The sequence below is a fragment of the Aspergillus aculeatus genome, assembly GCF_001890905.1.
Source record: "Aspergillus aculeatus ATCC 16872 unplaced genomic scaffold ASPACscaffold_2, whole genome shotgun sequence".
Taxonomy (NCBI): domain Eukaryota; kingdom Fungi; phylum Ascomycota; class Eurotiomycetes; order Eurotiales; family Aspergillaceae; genus Aspergillus; species Aspergillus aculeatus.
In genome coordinates this window covers 1,693,416-1,714,026 of record NW_017962977.1, presented here as the reverse complement: position 1 = coordinate 1,714,026, position 20,611 = coordinate 1,693,416, and the positions used below count along the sequence as shown (strand labels likewise).

The 20,611-nt window shown below is 53.2% G+C and overlaps 8 protein-coding genes across 8 annotated transcripts; 3 read left to right on the top strand and 5 right to left on the bottom strand.

Annotated features, from left to right (window-relative positions):
- Nucleotides 1-157: 157 nt before the first annotated feature.
- On the top strand, nucleotides 158-3,127 carry ASPACDRAFT_111984 (uncharacterized protein; the record flags this gene model as incomplete). The annotated part of the gene is made up of 3 exons (XM_020195602.1): nucleotides 158-435; nucleotides 513-2,534; nucleotides 2,578-3,127. 3 exons carry the CDS (start codon nucleotides 158-160, stop codon nucleotides 3,125-3,127), a joined length of 2,850 nt encoding a protein of 949 aa, XP_020060200.1.
- A 155-nt stretch (nucleotides 3,128-3,282) lies between these two features.
- ASPACDRAFT_75374 (TLD domain-containing protein) lies at nucleotides 3,283-5,665 on the bottom strand. The gene is made up of 2 exons (XM_020204438.1): nucleotides 5,415-5,665; nucleotides 3,283-5,341 (listed from the first exon to the last, which is right to left on the bottom strand). Exons 1-2 carry the CDS (start codon nucleotides 5,460-5,462, stop codon nucleotides 3,479-3,481), a joined length of 1,911 nt encoding a protein of 636 aa, XP_020060199.1. The 5' UTR covers nucleotides 5,463-5,665; the 3' UTR covers nucleotides 3,283-3,478.
- A 381-nt stretch (nucleotides 5,666-6,046) lies between these two features.
- Nucleotides 6,047-7,970, bottom strand: ASPACDRAFT_111981 (glycylpeptide N-tetradecanoyltransferase swoF). Its single transcript, XM_020195601.1, has 4 exons — nucleotides 7,827-7,970; nucleotides 7,316-7,764; nucleotides 6,462-7,248; nucleotides 6,047-6,401 (listed from the first exon to the last, which is right to left on the bottom strand). Exons 1-4 carry the CDS (start codon nucleotides 7,878-7,880, stop codon nucleotides 6,204-6,206), a joined length of 1,488 nt encoding a protein of 495 aa, XP_020060198.1. The 5' UTR covers nucleotides 7,881-7,970; the 3' UTR covers nucleotides 6,047-6,203.
- A 105-nt stretch (nucleotides 7,971-8,075) lies between these two features.
- ASPACDRAFT_111980 (tetrahydrofolate synthase) lies at nucleotides 8,076-10,137 on the bottom strand. Its single transcript, XM_020195600.1, has 3 exons — nucleotides 9,953-10,137; nucleotides 9,753-9,884; nucleotides 8,076-9,685 (listed from the first exon to the last, which is right to left on the bottom strand). Exons 1-3 carry the CDS (start codon nucleotides 9,968-9,970, stop codon nucleotides 8,279-8,281), a joined length of 1,557 nt encoding a protein of 518 aa, XP_020060197.1. The 5' UTR covers nucleotides 9,971-10,137; the 3' UTR covers nucleotides 8,076-8,278.
- Nucleotides 10,138-10,270: 133 nt separating this feature from the next.
- On the bottom strand, nucleotides 10,271-12,910 carry ASPACDRAFT_75371 (putative phosphoinositide phosphatase (Sac1)). Its single transcript, XM_020204437.1, has 3 exons — nucleotides 12,535-12,910; nucleotides 10,746-12,481; nucleotides 10,271-10,687 (listed from the first exon to the last, which is right to left on the bottom strand). The coding sequence occupies exons 1-3, from the start codon at nucleotides 12,740-12,742 to the stop codon at nucleotides 10,511-10,513; spliced, it is 2,121 nt and encodes a 706-aa protein (XP_020060196.1). The 5' UTR covers nucleotides 12,743-12,910; the 3' UTR covers nucleotides 10,271-10,510.
- Nucleotides 12,911-13,172: 262 nt separating this feature from the next.
- ASPACDRAFT_1878666 (uncharacterized protein) lies at nucleotides 13,173-15,169 on the bottom strand (the record flags this gene model as incomplete). The annotated part of the gene is made up of 7 exons (XM_020198140.1): nucleotides 13,173-13,856; nucleotides 13,915-14,217; nucleotides 14,247-14,357; nucleotides 14,409-14,479; nucleotides 14,558-14,612; nucleotides 14,691-14,851; nucleotides 15,124-15,169. 7 exons carry the CDS (start codon nucleotides 15,167-15,169, stop codon nucleotides 13,407-13,409), a joined length of 1,197 nt encoding a protein of 398 aa, XP_020060195.1. The 3' UTR covers nucleotides 13,173-13,406.
- Nucleotides 15,170-15,363: 194 nt separating this feature from the next.
- ASPACDRAFT_39474 (uncharacterized protein) lies at nucleotides 15,364-18,438 on the top strand (the record flags this gene model as incomplete). The annotated part of the gene is made up of 5 exons (XM_020200595.1): nucleotides 15,364-15,396; nucleotides 15,473-15,560; nucleotides 15,613-16,195; nucleotides 17,632-17,928; nucleotides 18,144-18,438. 5 exons carry the CDS (start codon nucleotides 15,364-15,366, stop codon nucleotides 18,436-18,438), a joined length of 1,296 nt encoding a protein of 431 aa, XP_020060194.1.
- Nucleotides 18,439-19,057: 619 nt separating this feature from the next.
- On the top strand, nucleotides 19,058-19,981 carry ASPACDRAFT_39473 (Rab family GTPase; the record flags this gene model as incomplete). The annotated part of the gene is made up of 5 exons (XM_020200594.1): nucleotides 19,058-19,127; nucleotides 19,206-19,225; nucleotides 19,285-19,311; nucleotides 19,373-19,564; nucleotides 19,634-19,981. The coding sequence occupies 5 exons, from the start codon at nucleotides 19,058-19,060 to the stop codon at nucleotides 19,979-19,981; spliced, it is 657 nt and encodes a 218-aa protein (XP_020060193.1).
- Between the last annotated feature and the right edge of the window lie 630 nt (nucleotides 19,982-20,611).

The following is a 20,611-nucleotide window of genomic DNA, read 5'->3' as shown; positions in this document are numbered from 1 at the left end:
CTCCGCAACTCTCCCGAATCCCCTTCTGACCAACCACTTCTATTATCACCTACATTGGTTCTCTGCGCAATGCTCCCCATGTATTGCACGGGGAGCTTATACAAAAATCATAAAATCATAACCTCAGTCAATCACCTATCCTGCTAATAACCTCCCTATGGCCGAGAAACGGAGACTCTCCGCCCGCGAACGCCGCGAACCTGCGGCGAAGCGACGGGTGTCCGAAGCCGCGCCTCGATCCTCTCCTCAACCTCAACAATCATCCAAACGAAAGGCTTCAACGCCTGTTGTTGCCCCGGCCCCCCCTTCTCCGCCGCCTGAAAAGATCAAAAATCCTCTCCCTACCAAAATCAAGGATGGAGAAGCTCTCCCCACCTTGCCCGCTCCGCAGCCGGAGGACCTCTCGTCGAAGGAGTACCAGTCGATCGCGGAAAGGTGCGAATTGCCCTCCAGGCTGCTTTTCCAGAACCCATTCATCTCAAGGAGCATTTCAACTGACTGAATCTGTGTAGCACGATCCTCCTTGCCTCCCTAGAACGATCGAAGAAGAAATGGCTGAGCGACGGCATTCTCGAACGGTACTGGACCAAGCCCAAGAAAACGAAGAGAGAGCAGATTGAGGGCAAGAACCCACCTAAGGAGAGCATGTCCAAGGTTGGAGCTTGCAACATTGTGGTCGGCCCGCACCTGTTCGATGCTATGCTATATACGGTGAAAGACCCCAATGCGCCGCCGCCGATTCAGTATACACCACCCCAGCGTCCGATCGTACATTACGGCCATCCCAATAACTTCCAACAATATCATCCGTATCCGCAGGGTCCCACTCCTCCACAGCAGTCACGCCAGCCGCAGCAACAGCCGCCAAAGCAAAAACAGCAGCAGCAGCAGCAGCAGCAGCAGCACCCTCCTCATGGACCACAAGCTACTCCAGGCACGCCTCAGCCGGCCTATCCTCCTGCCAGCCATCCACCTCCACCGCATCCCGCTCGAACACCTAGCCACACTCCTCACCGGACTCCCGGGCCTCAAGCAGCGCAGCGACCGTCTCCAACACAACATCCTCAGCCGCAGCAACAGCCGCCACAACCGCCGAAGCCCAGCCCAGACCCAGTGATTCAAATGCTCGCAACTCGAGCTGCCTCCGACCCGGACCTCAAAGCCTTGATGCGGGTGGTGGCTTCCAGCAAGGCGTCACAGGAGCAATTACGTGCTTTTCAAGCTCACATAGATGAACTTAACGCTATAATCAGAGCAAGGGAGCAACAGCAACAAAGACAGCAGCAGCAACAGCAACAACGCCAGCAGATACAGCAGCAACAGCTACAACAGAGACAACCACTACCACTTACTCCTGCTCATCCGCAGGCCGCGCCCAGAGCACAACAACCTGCCCACCAACCACCTCAGACGCCGCAACAGACGCCCCTACCCCCTCCCCAACAACGACCTCCGCAGCAGCCAGTGCATCCAACCCCGCAGACACAGCCTCAAACCCAACCACATCCGCGTCTTGAAGTCCAAGTTAAATCATCGCCGTCTGCAGGCCCAGTAGCAGCGCAATCTGGCGCGCCATTACAACCCCCGCAGACCCCAACTCCACAAAACTCGAAGGCACAGCAAATCAAACAGGAGCCCGGGTCAGTCGCGCAAATCCAACCGGCCACACCACAGGCCCCTCACCCGCCTGTTGCACCGGGGCCAGCGCCAGTCGTGGAAATTACCAAGCAACCCACCCCAGGAGGACGTCCCGCGCCTCCACCGCAGCAACAGCAGCAGCCGCAACCGCAACATCAACCACAACAAGCTCAGACACCAGGACCACGCTCAGGGCCATCTTACCCGCAATATCAGCAACCTCCGTATCAAGGCCACCCCCCTGCAATCCAGTCACGTCCACCGCAGTATGGATCACCCACTCCATACTATCGCCCCGCCCCTCCGCCGCCGCCACCACCACCACCTCCAAGGCTCAACTACAAGTCCGTCGTCTTTGAGTTCACCTCTCCACTGACTCCGTACGGTAGCAGTACCTCCGGCCACGCAGGCTCAGGCGATCGCTATCTATTCCCCGAGTACACGATCCTAGAATGGCTCCCCGGAGGAACCACCGTGCTCGCCTCCTTCCTTCTCGTGCGTAAAGTGGATCCCAACGCGCCGTTCCCCATCGAAACCGGCACCGAACCACCGTCCAGGGCCAAAGGCAAATCTAGCTCCAAATCCAAGTCCAAGAAGGCGGCGGCAGCGGCAGCAGCAGCAGCCGACAAGAACAAGACACCTGCGGCGACACCCTCTCAACCAGAGAAACCGAAGGACGCAGAGAAAGAGAAGGAGAAGGACAAAGAGCCAGCCAAGGAGAAAGCGGAAGAGAAACCTGCTTCTTCCACAGAACCAACGCCCGCTACTGCAACCGCAGGGGACAGTAAACCCGCAACCTCGAACCCCACCCCGACAGAAGGCGGCGGCGGCGGCGGCGGCGGGGACAAGCCAGCAGCCGGCGAGCAGCAACCCGACAACACCAAAGCCGCCGCTGCGTCCACCACCACCACCTCAACCTCAACCACCAGCACAACAAAGGATCCGGCCACAACGGCGAAAGACGCCCCCCTCCGCCGCCGCCGCCGACACCCCGAAGGACAGCAGCAAGAAAAAAGACGACGACCCCAACCTGAAGGAGTACTACCAACCGGTCACGTTCCGGATCTTCAGCAGCAACCCCAAGGTCCTCGAGCCGCTGAACCGGGTCGTCAAGCCCGCCGACGAGGTGCGCAAGTACATGAATGAGATCATGGATCGCGCCGAGCGGGCCCCCGACGGGTTCCTGGCGTATCGTCTGCCGCGGGAGGAGCAGGAGGATGCTTCCTCAAACAACAACAATGCCAGCAAGGAGGTGGATGATTCTGTTGTTGGTGGTCGGAAGACCGGGGGCACGCCTGTGCCGCCGGGCCAGCGGTGTCGATTCAGCTCGCGCGGGAATAATAAGGCGACCGACTCGGATGTTGAGCTCAGTGAGCAGCAGCAGCAGCTGGGTGATGAGGACGCGGTTGAAGAGGAAGAGGAGGAGGAAGAGGAGGAGTTATTGGATTTCTATGGGCCGCCTACGGGCCTTCCGCCTTTGGGGGCTTGAATATTTTCAGCTCCCCCCCCCACCCGGCGCTGGCCACTGTTACTGCTCCTTTTGAAGGTATATTAGAGATCAGATGTAAGCTTTATATAATTCCCCATTCATCAATGACTACGCGGTGCAGTGCGTCCGTCGCAGAACTTTCCCCCAAACTCTTTGTAGCAAGTTCAATTGATTCTCGTTTCTGGTATCAAGAAAGCAACAACAACGTATCAGAACCTCCCATATGCGCCAACAGATAAAGCTATGTGTAAAATGCTTGACCGAATCCAAGTTTGCGCCCGGCAGGAATCTCTCTGCGCAAACATCATATACGATCTCAAACTGCCGCGAGCGTGTCACGATCGTAACCAATCAAACCACATGTGAGCCGCCTCGTCGACTATTGTCCCCAATGATTCCGGCAGTCTCCAACAGCCAGCGAGCACTTTCAGCAGCCGAGTCACCCGCCCCGGCCTTGAGGTTCAGATTCCGCCGCCGCTCCGCCTCGCGCGCTTCGAAGTCCCACTTCGCCTGTTGTAGCTCGACGGCGCTTTTCCCGTCCTCGGAGATGGTGGTCGTCGGGTCGGGGACAAGACCCCAGATTTCGAGGTTATAAATGTCTATGCTCGTCTTGTAGGCGGTTTCGGCCCCTATGCTGGACACTGGAGGAAGAAACGACCCGTCGTGGCCGACAGGGTGGACGTAAAAGGTCGCTGTCTCGAGATTGGCATCAATGGTCAGACTGCCTGCCCCGAGCGGAGTGGGAGGCTTCTGGTTGCTTCGTGACGAGGGCGGAATCCGGCACCCTATAGATACTCCCGAGCTTGTGGAGAAGTAGGCTGCGGGAGTGTCTGGCTTTTGTACAGAAGGGGAAGAATTTCCTTGCAGAAGCATGTGTTTTAGGGAGAGTTGGAAAAGACAGGGGAGGACTGAGTTGGAGAATTTGGAAGATGAGGTAGTTGACGAGGGCGACTTCCACGGCTGTGGTAAGTATGCGCCAAGGATCATCGGGCCGTTCGTCTCGGATACACCCTCAAGAAGGAGTAGTGTACCCGATGACCAAGTGAGAACGTTGTGCGAAAAGGATGTGAGCGAGGAGCCATGTGCGGCCGTCGAAAAGACAGGGTGCAAGCGCGTATGGCCGCGAAGAAAGTTCAGGTCCTCGGATGTAGAAGGAAGGAAGAACGAGAGGTGAGAGATGATGCTCGTGTTCAATATCACTGATTCAAAACTTCCCTCCAGCATAATCGAGGGCGACGAGTGCAACTGCAACTCGTTCAAAGCGGGCTTATCGGATTTCGATTCTGTCAAATCCGGCATATCGCGCTTCTGGGACAGGTCCAAGTTCTTGCTGAACAAGAAGTGCTCAAACAACGGTGTCAGAGGGTCAAACAAGTACGGTAATGAGGAGGTCACGCTTTCTGCGAAAGACTTGTACCTGATCCCTCCAGATGATTCCTGGTGGAAGGCTGCGATAATGCTGTCTGTTTGTTTCCGGATTGACTCCATGCGAGTCCCGCTCAGATTCGAGGTGTAGACTGCTGCAGACTCGGTGGTCTTCAGATCTGATATCACAATCAGCAGCATAAGCAGGCGACGAAAAGTATTTTCGGAGATTCGAGCTTCATAGACCGCTCTCTCTACGCGCGAATCATGTTTGAAGACCTCGATCGCGTCGAGTGATTCCAAGGCAGCCAGAGCCAGGTCATCATCCTCTTCATCGTCGTACCCGTCGTTAGCAGGAGCATCTATGGCGAAACCGGGAGCATGGGACTTTGATGCAGTCTCGCCCACTGCGTCGTCGTCCCCTTGGGACACATCGATATTTGCCGACTTTTCCTCATCTCTCCTCCCGACATCTGCTAGGCTCCCAAACAGCAGCCTAATGCGATCCCTGCGTGCCTTTCTGAGTACCTTCCCATATCTCTCAGTGAGCAAAACCACGACCTTCACCATAGCATCGAATGTGAGTACACTCGGCGCCAGCGTGTTATGAAACGGGAACGCTCCCAGGTACGAGACCATGCGAAAGATCACCGGACCCGCGTCGAGGGGACATTGAGAGTCGCTGCTATCTGGGACGCCAAGGAAGTCGGAGAGTATCTTCTCATTCCAGTACTTGACCCCGCCTTGTTCAATTGCGCGGCTGTAGAAGTTGTCCTTGAAGTGAGTGAGCTCCAAAGGGGTGAAGCATTTTGTGGCGAAGCGCTCGGCAAGCACGTAGCTCAGCTCCTCTGGGGATTATTAGATCCAATAGTTGACTCGTAGAAGGTGGGCAGGTAAATATTAGTTTAGTTCGCTACTGACCTGGAGATGACTTATGACCCGCAGACTCAGTGGACTGGTATGCACCCATTTTGAAGAGTAATAACGCAGAGGTTATTGGTCCTTCTTCTTCTTCTTCTTCTTCTTCTTTGAGATAGTCACCAAAGAAAAACGGGTGGCATGTGTCAGAAATGTACCAGGGTTGCAGGAGTGGGCAAGATAATTAAGAGACAGCTGTCGCATTAGCACTGATAGTATGAGTTCGGGACACTCCGCAGTGATGACGACGTGAACCCACCGCGATGAGTCGGGGTGACGATCGCTATCATCTGCGGGACTAAGAACGCGGAAGTAGAACTTGGAATCAATACGGATGTATAGAAGAAAGACTTGAATTGTCTGTCAGATGCTATACCATGATCAGGAGGCATGAGCAAGTGTGGTGTAGATGATGAAGGGGAGAGGGGAGGGAGAGGTACGGGGTACAATGGGGAATGTTCAAGGTAGGTTAATTAAGGATGTTTCCGCATGCGGGCGGGCTAAAGCAACAAGTTAAGTTGAAGGGCCTCGGCCCCTCACCAGCAGGGGTTTTTGCCATTTTGGGTTAACCAGTCCCGTGTACAACTTACACTATACTGTTCCTAATTCCTATACTTCAAGAATCAAGCTTGTACTCCCTCTAAAGTATGTATCTCAATTTGAGCTAATAGTATTCACATTCGTCGTGTCACAATTGACTTTGACTTTGATTAGCCGCTTGCTTATCCGGCCACACAGAACACCCATTGATTCGGTACTGTACTTCGAAACGAACATGTGAGAGTACCGGACTCTACAACATGACAACACCGACACCTCCCATTTTCTTCTCATCCGGCAGGTTCTTGTCGTTGACACCACCGGGGATGGGGGCCGTCCGGTAATTATAGAGGTAGTAGTGAAGCTGGCCGTCGCCCGCCCCGAATTTGAGCTGCTCCAGGAAGAGAGGGTTATCATGAAGGGTAAGAGCATTGAACACATCAAAACGAGCCTATCGTAGAGAATATCAGTATTCGGAAAACAATATCGAGCGAGCAACGATCTGACGTACCTTCTTCGCCAGGATCAGGGCATCATTCATCAGCATCAGAAGTCGTTCCTTGAGCGCCTTCATATCGCCAGTGAAAGCTGTTTCGGTGGCATAATAGTAAAGGTAAGCTACGCGCAGGCAATCATGCTTGGGGTGCTGAATGATGGTGGATTCCAGGTTGTAGAAGGAGAAGAAGTCGGTAATCTTGTGGGTTTCCGGGTCCTCCGCCACGTAAGACCAAACCACCTGTTCCCGGTCGGCCTCCCCTCCTTTGTGCACGAGCCAGTGTTCGATCTCCTCGCGGGAGAAGGCCTGGTTCAAGTCAAACCGCTTCAGGTAGCGTTCCAGGAGCTCGTGGACGGCATCGATATCCTTGACTTCCATGGGGCGGAGGTTAGGAGTAGACGTGACACTCGGAAGGTGGTTCTTGCTAATCTGTCGGGCCTTGGTCGAACCCTTTGGCAGATGCGAGAATCCGACCTCATACAGCTTAAGCCAGTCCAAAGGACGGTGGTAGTACCGACATGAGCTGACGGGAGTTGGCAGGACCACACCCGCGGTATAGATGGCCTGAAAAATCCCCTCGAGATAACAACGGCGAGTGATCTCTTTGATGAGGACCGGTGCAAGACGCTTGGATCGTAGCTTCTTGTGGATGCAGAGGAAGTTGATCTCGGTGACCTTGATCTTCTGCTCGCGAACGCGCAACTCGGTAGGGATACCGGAGATAGCGGCGACAAGCTTCCGCGACTTGGTAGCGCGAACTCCGACGTGCCATTCCTTCTTCCAACCCGGTGCCATCAGCGCCCTGGATAGAATATATCGTCAGCCCCCGGTATCAAGACATCCAATCGTGGCCTGGACAGTGCACGAACCAGTGTAGGAATGACTTCGAGTATCTGAAGCGGAACATAGCATTGTCGTCCTCGACGTAGTGGTAGGTGAGCAGATCCCACAGCTCCTGGAGTTCTTCCTCCTTCGTGAGGTCCAGTGTAGCCCACTCGAAGCCTTCGATGAGCGGATCGGGAGTCTTCGACACTTTCTCTGGATCAATCATCTTAATCGGCCCACCGACATCGTTGGCAGCGGCAGCGGCCTCATCGAAACGAGGCACAGGCTGGGTCTGCCAGAACTTGTACGAGGCCATATCTTTCTGGTTCTTGCCTCCAACAGCCAGACCAGTCAAGAGCTCGGAGATATCCATCTTGCGCAGGGCCTCCGCGGCCTTATCCTTGTCGAGTCCGGCCAGCTCGTTCTTCAGGGCGGGGTTGTTCTCCAGCAGCGCCTCGGCCGCTTTGGGGGTCAACTTCTGTTTCGCCGCATCCTAAGACAATCCGGGTGAGTTTTTGAGACGGTGGATTAGCTAGGATCAAGAGAAAAACTGACCTCATCATTTGACGCCTGGGCGGCTTTGCCCTTTTTATCCTTGGATTCTGGCATGGCAGCTGGCGCGGTTGAAACACGTGGAAATTCGATGGTCGGAGACCGCGAACAAACAAGAAGAAGTGGGTGCGGGAAGGTTTTCTAAGCCCGCCCCACGTTCAACCAACAAAAGTAGCCGTCCGTCCCTTGCGCTTGCGGGGTGCATATCTACAGGTACGTCCATCGGTATCTACACGAAAAAGGACTGACTTGGTCGCGGTCATTCCAATCAATTATTTCCCGGTATGTGTGGGAATCTAAGCTTCCTTGTTGAATTGTAACTAAACAACGCCTCCTAAATCTATCATAATATAAAGATCGTCGAACAATAGAGCATAAACAAGGCATAATTGCTTTGTCTGGGTATCACCAATTTTGTTGTTGAAACCTCATGGTGAGGCAGGCATAATGCAGCCTTACTGGGGAGCAGGCTTGGTCTCAATCACATCCAAGAAGCCACCAACCAGGTGCAAGCTACCAGTAACGAATGTCATTACAGGAGCTTCATCCTGACCTACAAGGTCCTTTTCTTTAACAGCGAGCTCCCGAGTAAAGTCGACAGCTTCCTCAATGGTGCTATACACCTTGACTTCAGTGCGGGGGTCAATGGACCGCCATGTGTCGGCAAGACTGTTCTGGACATGCAGTTTCTCCACATCCGTCGCATTTGTGTTCATGCTGACAAGATCGGGTCGATAACCTGCAGCCTTGTAGGTGACGTTGGTGCAGAAGATCGCGTGAGTAAACGGTTGTTCCGAGCCCAATGCCGTAGCCAAAGTCTCGTAAAGAGCCTGAGCCAGGGCGTTGCTATCACGGGTCTGTTGATTGAAGATCAATACCCGCTGCTTCTTTTGCGCAACTGCAGCAGATGAAGAGTTCGCCTGGATCTGAGATGCAAACCATTGACCAGCCAATCTGATACTTTCAAGCGTGTGGCCGCCATCGATGTACCAGGTAATACGTTTCTCAGTGCGTGTCTCACAACGACCGCCCAGACGGGCCTCTTCCAGACCCTTGCGGAATTTTGCTGGTAGGGGTTCCTGCAGGATGTCTGACGGCACCTCCCCAATGCCGACCGTCCGAAGGAATCCAGCCGCTGTCGCAACTGCCACTGCCGCATTTGTATACTGGAAGTCACCAGCTAATCCGAGCTTCACGCCACCATCAGTTTTGAGCTCGGGGTGGCCCCTCACGATTTCCAGCGAGGTTCCCTTCTCGGCAGCACGTTCGAGCAGGACTTTCTCAGCAGACGGAGGCTGGGGGGCGCTGAATCCTTTGGTGCCAGATTTGATAATGCCACCCTTATGCCATGCGATCTCCTCAATAGTGTTTCCCAACATAGCAACGTGGTCAATGCCCAGGCTGGTGATGGCTGTCGCAGCTGGCTTTTGAATCACGTTGGTGCAGTCATACTCTCCGCCGATTCCACATTCGATAACCGCAGCATCGACTCCTTCGCTGATGTAGGTGTGGAATGCCATCAACGTCAGGTACCGGAAGTACTGAGGTTTCGTTCTAAGATTCGCAGGATCTTCGCCGGCTACTCGAGCAGCTTCTTCCAAACGATCCCACACTTCAAAAAAGTATTTGGCAAACTTCTCCTCCGAGAGCGGTGCATTGTCGATCTGGATACGCTCTCTAGCAAAGCGCAAATGAGGTGAGGTGTAGAGCCCGACCTTATTGAGGGATCGCGAGGTTGAGTCCGAGGAAGATAGCTGCGAGGCAGTGTACTGTGACAGGATCGATGCGATAAAAGCCGACGTGGAGCCTTTACCCTTCGTGCCGGCGACATGTACAGGATTGATACGGCTTAGATCCGAGGGCTATGGACCAAAAATGGAAGAGTCAATACTGGAGCATGACAACGTAATGCGGGGGGAGCACGCGGACCTGATATCCGATACGACGAAGCCACTCAACAGTTTCTGGAATGGACAACAGATTCATGTCTTTCCGTGACTTGCGTAACTCTTCCACAACTGCAAAATTGGTTTGCAGTGAGTTCAGAGCTGCAATTGCAGCCTGCACCGTATCGTTAGACTTGACGCTCAGTGGCTTGCGGACAAATAAATGCCTGCGGGGAAACCTGCCTCATAATTGCGAGACATAATGGTGGAACTGGATGATATATGGCGAGTGAAGTGAAAGTGGAAGCAGGTAGGAAGTTTGCGAAAGCCCCTCATCAGGGTCAAGCCAGTCACTGCTCACGTGCAAGAGGGCTATTGCGCATCGACTAGTTAATTGAGGGACTTATTTTTTAAGGCCGTACTTGTCTACACGCAGTCTTAGTAGTGTCATCAAGCGCCGGTAGCTCCGAGCTCGGGGCGACCGATAAGGTCACGTGAATAATAGATAGATATCTCAAATCATTATCGACGAAACAGCTTTACGCCTTGATTCTTACATGTGGGAAGTGCAATGGGAAACTTTATATTTGACAATCAAGTGTTGCTGGTAAGGATTCTAGTTTGGCAGAGACAAGGTGTAACGAGAAGGTGTTATTGAAACATGGAAAAGTGTAAGCAGAGGGTGGATGTAGAGGGGTAAAAGACGTGTGTGGCTAGATATACACCAAAGAAAGGTGGACAAGTAAATATTCTATAAGATGTAGTGCAAGAAGTAGTGCAATAAAAGGCCTGTCCCTGAAACTACTCGATCCTTGTTTTTCCTTCCTCCAAGAAGACCAGCCTTGCGTTGCTATAGCCTCGCTGGTGTCTTCTGACAGGAAGCCACTGGCCGATGACCGGATCCGTGCGAGCCTTGATGAGCGCATCTTGATACCCTTCAGAGCCAGCTGCGGGTGTGTTCAATTTTGGCCAATTTACCTGGAGCGCTTGCGTTAGTACCGAAGACCACATTAGAAGGTGTAGCACCAAGACTTACATAAAGCATCCCATGGGCAAGTATAAATCGGGCACACCAGGCGCTGACAACAAGCCAGAAGATAACGAACAAGCGCAGTGGCCACACAGTGGAGTCTGGTAGGCGTCTTGTGAAGGTTGAGACCAGGATCATAAAAACTCCAGCAGCAAAGATGTATGGGATTGACTGGATGATGAGCGGTCGGCGATCGAGGAAAAGCTGAAGGCTACCCAGTGTAGAGTCAGGAGGGAGATAGGCACCCAGAAAGACATCGAAGCCATCTTGTCGGGGACCGTCCAAGAAGTTGTTTCGCACGTAGCGTGTAATAGAATTGTTCAGATCCTGCAACATGCCTGCGCGAGTACGCTCTCCTGTGCGAGTGAAATCGGTTTTGAGTGCGCCCGTGCCAGAGTAGGATTTTGAGACCACGTCCGCGTTGTCGGCCCAGATGTTGCGGAAGAGATTTTCGAACTCACGGTCGTCGTTTGCAGCCTCTCCTGGGCGTAAAACTCCAGCATCGATGAGCTGACGCGTAAGGGCCCAACGTCCCAGCATACTCTGCACCACATTTGTGCGATCAAGGCAGTCCATGCAGTTGGTCCGGACGACGCTGGTCTGCGAGGATCGGATGTCCAGTTGTCCACCGGGGACACCAGGGTCTTCCACTCCCCGGAAATAGCCACCCCGCGTGAGACCGTCCATCAACCGATCTAGCAACAGCTCTGCACGATGCCATTTGAGTCCCTTCGTCTCATTGTGAAAGTCGAAGTAGATATAATGTAATCTATCCATCTCGTTTTGTCTGAGACCGGGCTCAACAGCGTGCACCTTTTCTGATGTTGCGTCATCTGCCTCGGTGTGTTCGGTAGAGGACGACATTAGTATACGGACCAACTGCTCGTAAGCATTCTTGACTCGTTCTTCCCGACCTTTGTGATTCACCAGGTTAACCAAGTAGTTTTCGCCATATAGACGGATCTGCTCGGAAAAGTGCTTGCGGGCCGCATCAACAGCAGTTTCCACCCCACGGACTTGAAGCTTCGGTGTATACTTAAGATTGTTGACTTCGGCCCAATACACGGGAACACTGCCTCTGGTTTGCACAAACGCCATTACCTGGAGGTCTTGGCCAGAGCCACCCAACTTCTCCTTCGCTAGAGACTGACCTCCGGCGAAACCAGAAAGACCACCCGTTGCGTCATTCAGGATGACAATTTGCTCGGTCTCGTTGTAATTCGAGACGTGACCTTGATCATCAATACCACGTGAGAAATATCTTGTGCCTCCACGATATCTGGATCTCCGCGTAACAAGGGCAAATGTGAAGGACGTTGACTTGACCTTTGCCGGGGTTATCCGGAGCATGCCGAACATGACGGGGAGGATATATGGATCAGCACCCGGCTGTGGGCCGAGCCGCACACCAGTCGTGTCATGTTCTCCAAGGCTGAAGTCGATCAAATCGGATTGTATGAAGCGGTTCCAGAAGAAGCGGTCATCCGCTCGCTTCCACATAGGCAGGCTAAGATCACTCTGTGATTGACGCTGGAAGCTGTTGGTGATGTCCAGGGCGTAGGAGAAGTACATGGGTCCAGTACGAAGGTGTTCCTTCAACAGTGCCAGATATGTATCTTCATCGGAATCATGTAGAGGGCGCTCGCGCAGGGGGAGGAACTCGGTCGCCGCAACTTTGTATACCATGTGGCCACGTAGCCTGCCCATGGGCTGAGCCTTGGTGATGACGATGATGTATTTGTCTAGCACAATCAGTAATAAGCCCTCAGAGACTATAACGCGACAGTCAACATACCCAGTTTCAATTTGATGATGCCCAGTATACCAGCGATACTAGAGATACGCTTCGCACCGGAAAGGGTGCCATTTGTGAGACGCAAGTCACCGGTTGGACGCTCGACAACAAGAGTAGGGGCATTAGGTGACGAGGGAGAAGTGAAGGCATAGTGAGTGGACGAAGCGTGAAGATTGATATCGCGAAACGGTAAAACGGAGGCAGCCATGACTTTCAAGTTTACCCCGTAAGGGAGCAGTTGTCTGGAAGTGGGAAGCGATCAAAGAAACAAGAAAGAGTGAGATATGAACCTTAGCGCATAGCGCGGAAGATATGATATTTGAAAACAACTGCAGTTAAGGAAAGGAAGACTCAAAAGTCAAGGCAGGAAGGTAGTGAATTCAAAAGTGGGAGGAGGCGGGAGGAGAAGGTGATTGAATGTGATGATGACGATCTCCAAGAAAAGGGTGTGGAAAGGCAGTGTACTGTACGTACTACAGGTACTTTAGGCCGACAGGCCAACACTGCGGGAATTCAAGTCACTTTCGCTTTTAGGTCTAGGCTAACTTGGGGGCACCGCTTTCTACTTACTAAGCAGCGGGGGCATAACCAACCAACTAACTACGGTAACATAACCATTAACTTAGACTGGTGCCTGTCTATTTTTGAACAAGAAGATAAAGCTTTTTATGTGATTATTCTTTGGGTGCACCGTAAGATGATACATATTGATTGAATTTCGTTGACATTTTTTCAACCTTTCTTTTTGGTTTCCTATAATCTGGGGTCCCAATATCCGCATGTTTTCAGCGCCGTTTCCGCCGCGGCATCAAACTACCTTTCATCTCACACACAAAGGAGGAACGAAATGAGGGACTGATGGTTTTTCAACTTCACTTGTAAAACTGTAGGGCTTTAGTATGCCAGTATGACAGCAGACCCTGACGTCCCCATTCTCCTCCGATTCCACTTTGTTTCCAACCTGAAAAGTATCCATGGGGGTGGGGGGTCGCGAAACTATTGAGCCATACCGTTCCGACCTCCAGCTGGCGTGCAATCCGCTCCGCCGTCGCCACATCGAGCGCCCAAACACAGGCACTCAACCCGCCCTCGGTGGCATTCACGCGGTGAATGAGCTCGGCCTCGTCGGACCACTCGAGAATGGGGTTAATAGGCCCAAACTGTTCTGCCTGGACAATGCGGGCATTGTCGGGCGAGCGATCCACCACGGTTGGGGAAATGTATAGCCCCGGCAGCGGGTCCCCGTCGCGGTCGGGGCCGCCCACAGAGAAGGTGTGGGCTTGTTTGGCGCTATCAGCGAGGAAGTCTCGAACAAGATGGTACTGCATGCGATTCAGCAGCGGACTGAGTAGCGGGGAGTGCTCGGGCGCTGTCGATGACGATCTTCTGAACTGCAGCGATGAAGGTGGAGCGGAACTGCGGCAGGATGTCGCGGTGAACGTAGACTCGCCTGGTGGCCACATACATCTGACCCGCATGGAAGAAGCACCCCTGAGCCACTCGGGCGGCTACCTCGTCCACTTCGATATCAGCGCAGATGATGCTGGCATCGTTGCCCCCGAGCTCCAGGGCCACGCGCTTGAGCGACTGCCCCGCGCTTTCTGCTATGCGGCGGCCTGTGGCGGTGGATTCGGTGAAGCTGATCTTGTCGATGCCCGGATGGGTGGTCATGCGCGCCTCGATCTCGTTGCTCCCATTAGCGCCTGGAGTACCCCCTTGGGAAGGAGATGTAGTGTATATTCGACGCATTTCAGAGTCGCGTACGGGGTCATTGGGGAGGGCTTTATGCTCACACAGTTGCCCATCACCAGGGCCGCTGCTATCTTGGCCATCGCCAGCACCAGCGGGAAGTTCTACGGGCATATGGCGCCGACCACGCCCAGCGGAGGATACGTGGAGACAATTCGGACGAATTCATCCTCATATTCGATCTTATGGGACATGACTGGGCGGTTTGAATCCCAGACTCGTTAGTCTTGCTCTGAGAGAGAGAAATAGAGTCCTTGTTTTCTTTTGTTCTTACCATTAAACCGGAGGAACCGCAAGGCATTGTCAATCTCAATTTTCGCCAGAATCTCCTGCAACGCCAGCCTTCATTAGCCAGCCCCCTAACATAGCAAGGGTCAAAGGGGAATTCGCATACCGACTTGCCTGACTCCGTGGAAAAGAATAGGACGGAGCTCGTCTTGCCGACTCTCCAGCTTATATGCTATCCGGTGCAGACATTGCTGTCGATCTTCCAGAGGCCGGGCTTTCCAGATGGGGAATGCCTCACGGGCTGCCTGTACCGCCTCATCTAAATCGTTATCCGTAGCCACTGAGACCGGTCATAGCTCGGTGAGGGTTCGAGGATCGGTGACTGTCACTATGTCTCCCCATGTCGTTGTTCCGAGCGGATGATGTTAGAGAACATTGTAACCTTAGTCAACGCGTTGATGGTAGCCGCACACCGATCTACTGCAGAGAATTAAAGTGCTCCATGCCTATCTTGAAAGAGACAGAAGAGACCCAAGCATAAAAGGGAAAAAGAAGAAGCAAAGAAAAGAAATTGGAAAGCATTGGATAGCAGAGAGATCATAGATTTCATACTAAATGGACTAGCGGCGGGATATCCCCACCAGCGGGCGGGAGCCATGCGGGAAAATCTCACACCCGCCTTGTCTGTACGGCTTGTTCGGTGGGGCGGAAGTGGGAAGATGCCGTTCCACTACACAGCCTCGGAACAACATAAAGGTGAACCTCATACGTATTCCGGGTGAAGGGCTCAAGATATCTTCCAATTCGATCATTGCTTCCAGTTCTGGGCATCAAGTCATACGCGAAACCACAATGGTGGAGCAGCCGGTAGCGATTCTTAAAAAGGTAAGTATGCAGCCTATTAACTTGCAGCCCCCTCGTCAGGAGCATTGGTAAAACACTACTGACCATTTTCGGACAGCAAGGAGCAGACTTCACCTTTACAATAACGACCGCAACTATTCCAACCATCCAATCTCGAGAAATCCTTGTTTGCCTGGAAGTGGCGGGTTATCTCTCGCTCGCCCGCGGACATCTCGGGCCCTTGTAACATCATCCTAGGCCATGAGGGAATCGGCAGAATTGTGGCCGTAGGCGCCATGTGTGAAGCCAAAGCGGCGGTGGTTGGCCAACGAGTTGGAATTGGCTGGATCCGCGATGCCTGTGGCGCGTGTCCCAACTGCATGAGCGCGGAGGCGGGCGAAACCAGATGCACCACCCAGGTCTTCAGTGGCCGAGATGTGGCCGGCACGCTGACCCGATATGCTGTCGTTCCGGAACGGTACCTGATGCCTCTGCCTGAAGAGAATCCCAGCGAGCTGTTGACCCCGATCATGTGCGCCGGGGTGACAGCTTACAAGGCCCTCAAGGTGGCCAACGTTACTCTCGGATCGTGGATCGGTGTGTCCGGAGCAGCAGGCGGCGTGGGCTCCCTGGCAGTGCAATATGCCAAGGCTATGGGGTATCGGACGGTGGCCATTGACAGCGGGGGCGGCCCTCAACAAAGAGCCATCTGTCTGGAGGCGGGGGTTGATGTCTATCTTGACTATGAGGAGGCCAAGCCAGATCTCCGAACCAATCTCCTTCGCGCTACGGGAGGTGATCTCAGTGCTGCTGTTCTTGTCTGTGCCGGGGCTGCCACCGCGTATGAATGCCCTGCCGTGCTTCGCTTACTTTGGAGTCCTGGTCGCCGTGGGGATTCCCCCACCGACGTCGAAAGTCTCCTTTCACCCCCTCACTTTGATTGACTATGGTATTCGATTCGTCGGCAGCATCACCGGGAATCGCCGGGATGTCCTTGAGGCGGTTGGATTTGGCCTGTGTGACACTAGATAAGGCTTGTTCAGCATGTCATCTGTGTGTCCTCAACCATCGAATCTGTTCCTATCAACGCGACGACGACCCGGATGCACATGTCGGCCATGGTTCGAGGACCGATTGGCGCCCTCTTCCAAGAATTCGGCTTCGGAAACCCACCCGCACAGTGTCTTAGCAATCGCAGAAGTCCGGTGACTGGCAGCTTCCTCTTTATGCAGCGAGTGGTCAGGTCGGAAGGGTTTGTGAGCACCTTTTGACTATGGCACCCGCGAGTATCGATGGAGGATTCTGCAGAACAACTGGAATCAAGGACGGTCAAATGCCTTGATTGCATCCCTGACCAGCTTGCTAGACGAAAGTCCCACAAGCAGGAACTTCTGGGAGAATTCACGAGAGGATGGCCGGTCGGGAGTGCTCTTGACCCCGAGCTCGATCGATGTGCTTGAGCTGTCAACAGAGCCAGCTACGCCTTTGGTGGATTTACCATCGCTCTACTATGTCGATATGCTGCTCTCAAGCAAGTCATAAGCGATCACGAACGTGATCCGCAACACTGTAACCCACAGAGGTCCAAGTGCAACCAATCCCTTCACCTGATCCCCCTCCGTGGATCTGATGTGCTGCGAATTCCTCAGCCCTACCAAGATAGCCAGGATTCTAGACTTATTTTGGTCTTGCTGGTACCCCAATTGACCCAGCATCCACCGGCCGACGTTCGATCCAGTTACAGCTTACCCTGCGCTCGTATCCGCCATGATGCTGATCGGGGCCTGCCTCTCGCCCGACTACCATGACTGTCGCATGGCCAAATTCTGGTTTACCACAGTGGAGGAGTTGATCTTCAGCTAGGAGGCCTTTGACCGTGGCTTATGTAAAGGTATTCTGGCCACCGTAACCGACCTCTTCGAGACTCGGCTCCAAGTTCTCTACGCCGGCTATTGTGTCTGTCTGTACTAGACATGGGAAGGATCCGAAGACGGCAGACACCGCGCACAGCGCTATCACCATAATTCTCTCATCTGGGTACTCTGATTTGTTGAACTACTGCGTTCTCGAACCTCCTGATTACTGACCGGGCCGATTACAGCTCGCTTGAGATACGGGACTGCAATACGCAACCCTCCGTTCACTCAACATTGATAACTTCCGAACGTTCAATTGGCGAGAGTTCATTGTGCGTGAGTCGATGATCCGGTTCGCAGCTCCTGTCTCTTCCCTTCAACTGGGGTGCGGGAAGGAGGGCCATACTGACGATAGACGCAGACTTTTCACCTACCTCTTCAACTTGGATGTAGCGTACGCCATTTTCAGGGGCCAGCCGCCGGGGCTCCTGCTGCAAGAGCTGAGATTTGAACTCCCGATCTCGAATGTCTGCTTCCAGGCGCCGTCTGCCGATGCCTGCTTTGTCACACTGCGTGCGTGGAAGCAGAATACTGCGGGAGACCATCACAGCCAGGACCTGTACTCAGTAGTGTGGGGAGTCTGCAATCAAAGCCTCCACCCGTTTGAAAGCGATACGCTCGAATCTGAGAACGTTGAACATGTTTACAATAATCTCCGGTAAGGATAAATTTTTCCCTGCTGAAGCTCTCTTTTCCTTACCTTCTCCTTTGCCCTTCTCCCAACCTATATATCATCCCGATGAGAACCAAAAACAAAGATACCTTTATTCGAACAACCATGGATTTTCTGCATCGATCTAGCACTCTCCGTAATGGGTTTACAAATTGAAGCCATGTTTCCTACTACCACCGACACCCAATGGGTCGAAACAGGTCTCCAGCGCTGGAAATGCACCTGGGCGTCCGCGGCGCGCTCTGCCGAGCCGTTGCACCCTGGGGAGGGAGTAGCCGGGTGAGCTTTACGCGCTATGCCCCGGAGTATTGGCTTTTATCCAGCTTGGTCCTCAATCGATTGCAGAAGCTGAAGGGGGCGGACACAGGCGGCTGCCAGCGTCCATCATCCAGCCACGGCGACCAGGACGATCTCGGTTACAGCCTTGATCGCAGTTCTCCGCGACTGAAGACCCTTAGCACCGAGTTCCGGCAGCTGAGTTTCACTGGAGGTTAGACTGGATTGCCTTGTCGTCTCCCTTCTCAGTATTAGTTGGTATAATCAACATCTAAGTTTCATGTTGCCGTTCAAGCATATTCTGCCTCGAGAGCCCGCCTTGCCGGCCTTCTGCCCGCCAGCTCCGCTTCTAAATATTCTGCCATGTAGTTCCGCCTAGCGATGGCAGTTTCCCAAGTAGAATAGCAAGTAAGGAATAACCAGTATGGATGATTCATATTCGAAAACTTAGTATGACCAATACCACCCAGTATTAACGGAGAGCCTTTACACAAGGAGAAAGCTCCCATATGGGGCAATTTGCAGGGGAATTTTTGTAAGCACACATACCACTCCTGCACATGCAAGCAGGCGCCGCACCGCCCCGCACATGGGCCAGTCGGCTCAAGCCAGGTGTGGCTGAACCCCCTTCGTCATCTCAACCACCGCCGTCGACGGCAGGCCGCCATCAAACCTCCCCCAGCGTCCCGATCCCGCCTTTCCATTATCTTCATCTCTTCTTGCACTCTTAAACTTTCCACTCCGGGTCGAGTTCTTCTGCCACGCTTCCACCGACAACTACATTATCGCCTTTTCTCTTTTTTTACTTTTCAAAGTTGTTCTACCACCTCCGTCCATTATGGCCACCAGAGCCGCAGCAGGCGCCCGTCCCGGTGCCAGATTCGCTCAGTTCAAGCTGGTGTTGCTTGGTTAGCTTCCCCCTGACTATAACCCCACTCAAATTCGTCGGAAAAAGAAGACTGACTTATGGTCTATGTTTGAAACAGGAGAAAGTGCCGTTGGAAAGGTGAATAAGTCGTTGAACTCATTGTTCGGGCGGTCGCTAATGTTCTCATTACTTGGCAGAGTTCGCTAGTCCTGAGATTTGTTAAGGTTGGTTTACAGCCAGATGGCTTCTTCTTGACCCCCCAGGGGCGGAGCTCATATGGGGTAGGATCAATTCGATGATTACCGCGAGTCGACTATTGGCGCCGCCTTCCTCACACAGACAATCTCCCTGGACGAAAGCACGACGGTCAAGTTCGAAATATGGGACACCGCCGGTCAGGAGAGATACAAGTCCTTGGCTCCCATGTACTACCGCAACGCGAACTGCGCTGTTGTTGTGTACGACATTACTCAAGCGGTACGGCCTCTATGTGCTCTCGGACCAGCATGAGCGCGCGGAAATGCTAATGTGGACATGATGGAACAGTCGTCGTTGGATAAAGCCAAGTCATGGGTGAAGGAACTACAGAGGCAAGCGAACGAAAACATCGTCATCGCTCTTGCAGGCAACAAGCTCGATCTTGTAACAGAGAATCCCGACAAGCGCGCGATCGCGACCGCTGATGCCGAGGCCTATGCACGTGAAGCCGGTCTGCTCTTCTTCGAAACGTCGGCCAAGACGTCATCTAACGTGCGAGAATTGTTCACCGCTATTGCGAAAAAGCTGCCTCTCGATCAGGCAGGCCCACGGAACCTGCGAGCTGCCCCCCGGCCCGGTGTCGATTTGCGGCCAGAAGCCCCTGGCACTCAGGGCGCGGGCGCCTGCAACTGCTAGAAATCGCCTTCAACTCTGCCTTTTTAATTCTAGCATTGTCATGCCTTCTCTCTACCCATGGGTGTTTTAGCTTTCGTTGGTTTGGTTTGTCTAGATGCGAAAGACGTGCTTGCCTGAGCCTGAACACTAATTCCGGTGCAAACCCTGACGACTTCAATCGGCAGCTGAGCATGGTCGCTATATGTTTCTCAAGAGATAGTTATCCGGCATCCCTAGCCGAATTCTTGGCGGCCTGGATTTGACACGGAACATAAACCGGTTTCTCGTTGTGGCCCCTAATTCGAGCAGCTATTTTACAGTTCTGTCGCCCACTTCCCAAGGCCTCTGAACTCATCCTCTCGAGGTCTATTCATGCCACTTGTGACACTCAACTCTGGCCATGTACACGGGTACAATTGGCTCTGGTGAAGTCCACTCCACGTTGCAGGAGACAGCTTAGGATATTCGGTGTTTCGATCTGTTCCCTCTGTGTTTTCCTATTGCTGGCGTCTGTATCCTTTGTTAGGGGTTGAGCTGTTGTTTTTCTTCTCGTTTTCTTTTTTTTTTACCCTCAGAGTTTCTCAGTATGCTATGCCTATATAATACTTCAATAATCTTCCTTGCTCTTGGGATGACGTATTTGATCCTGAA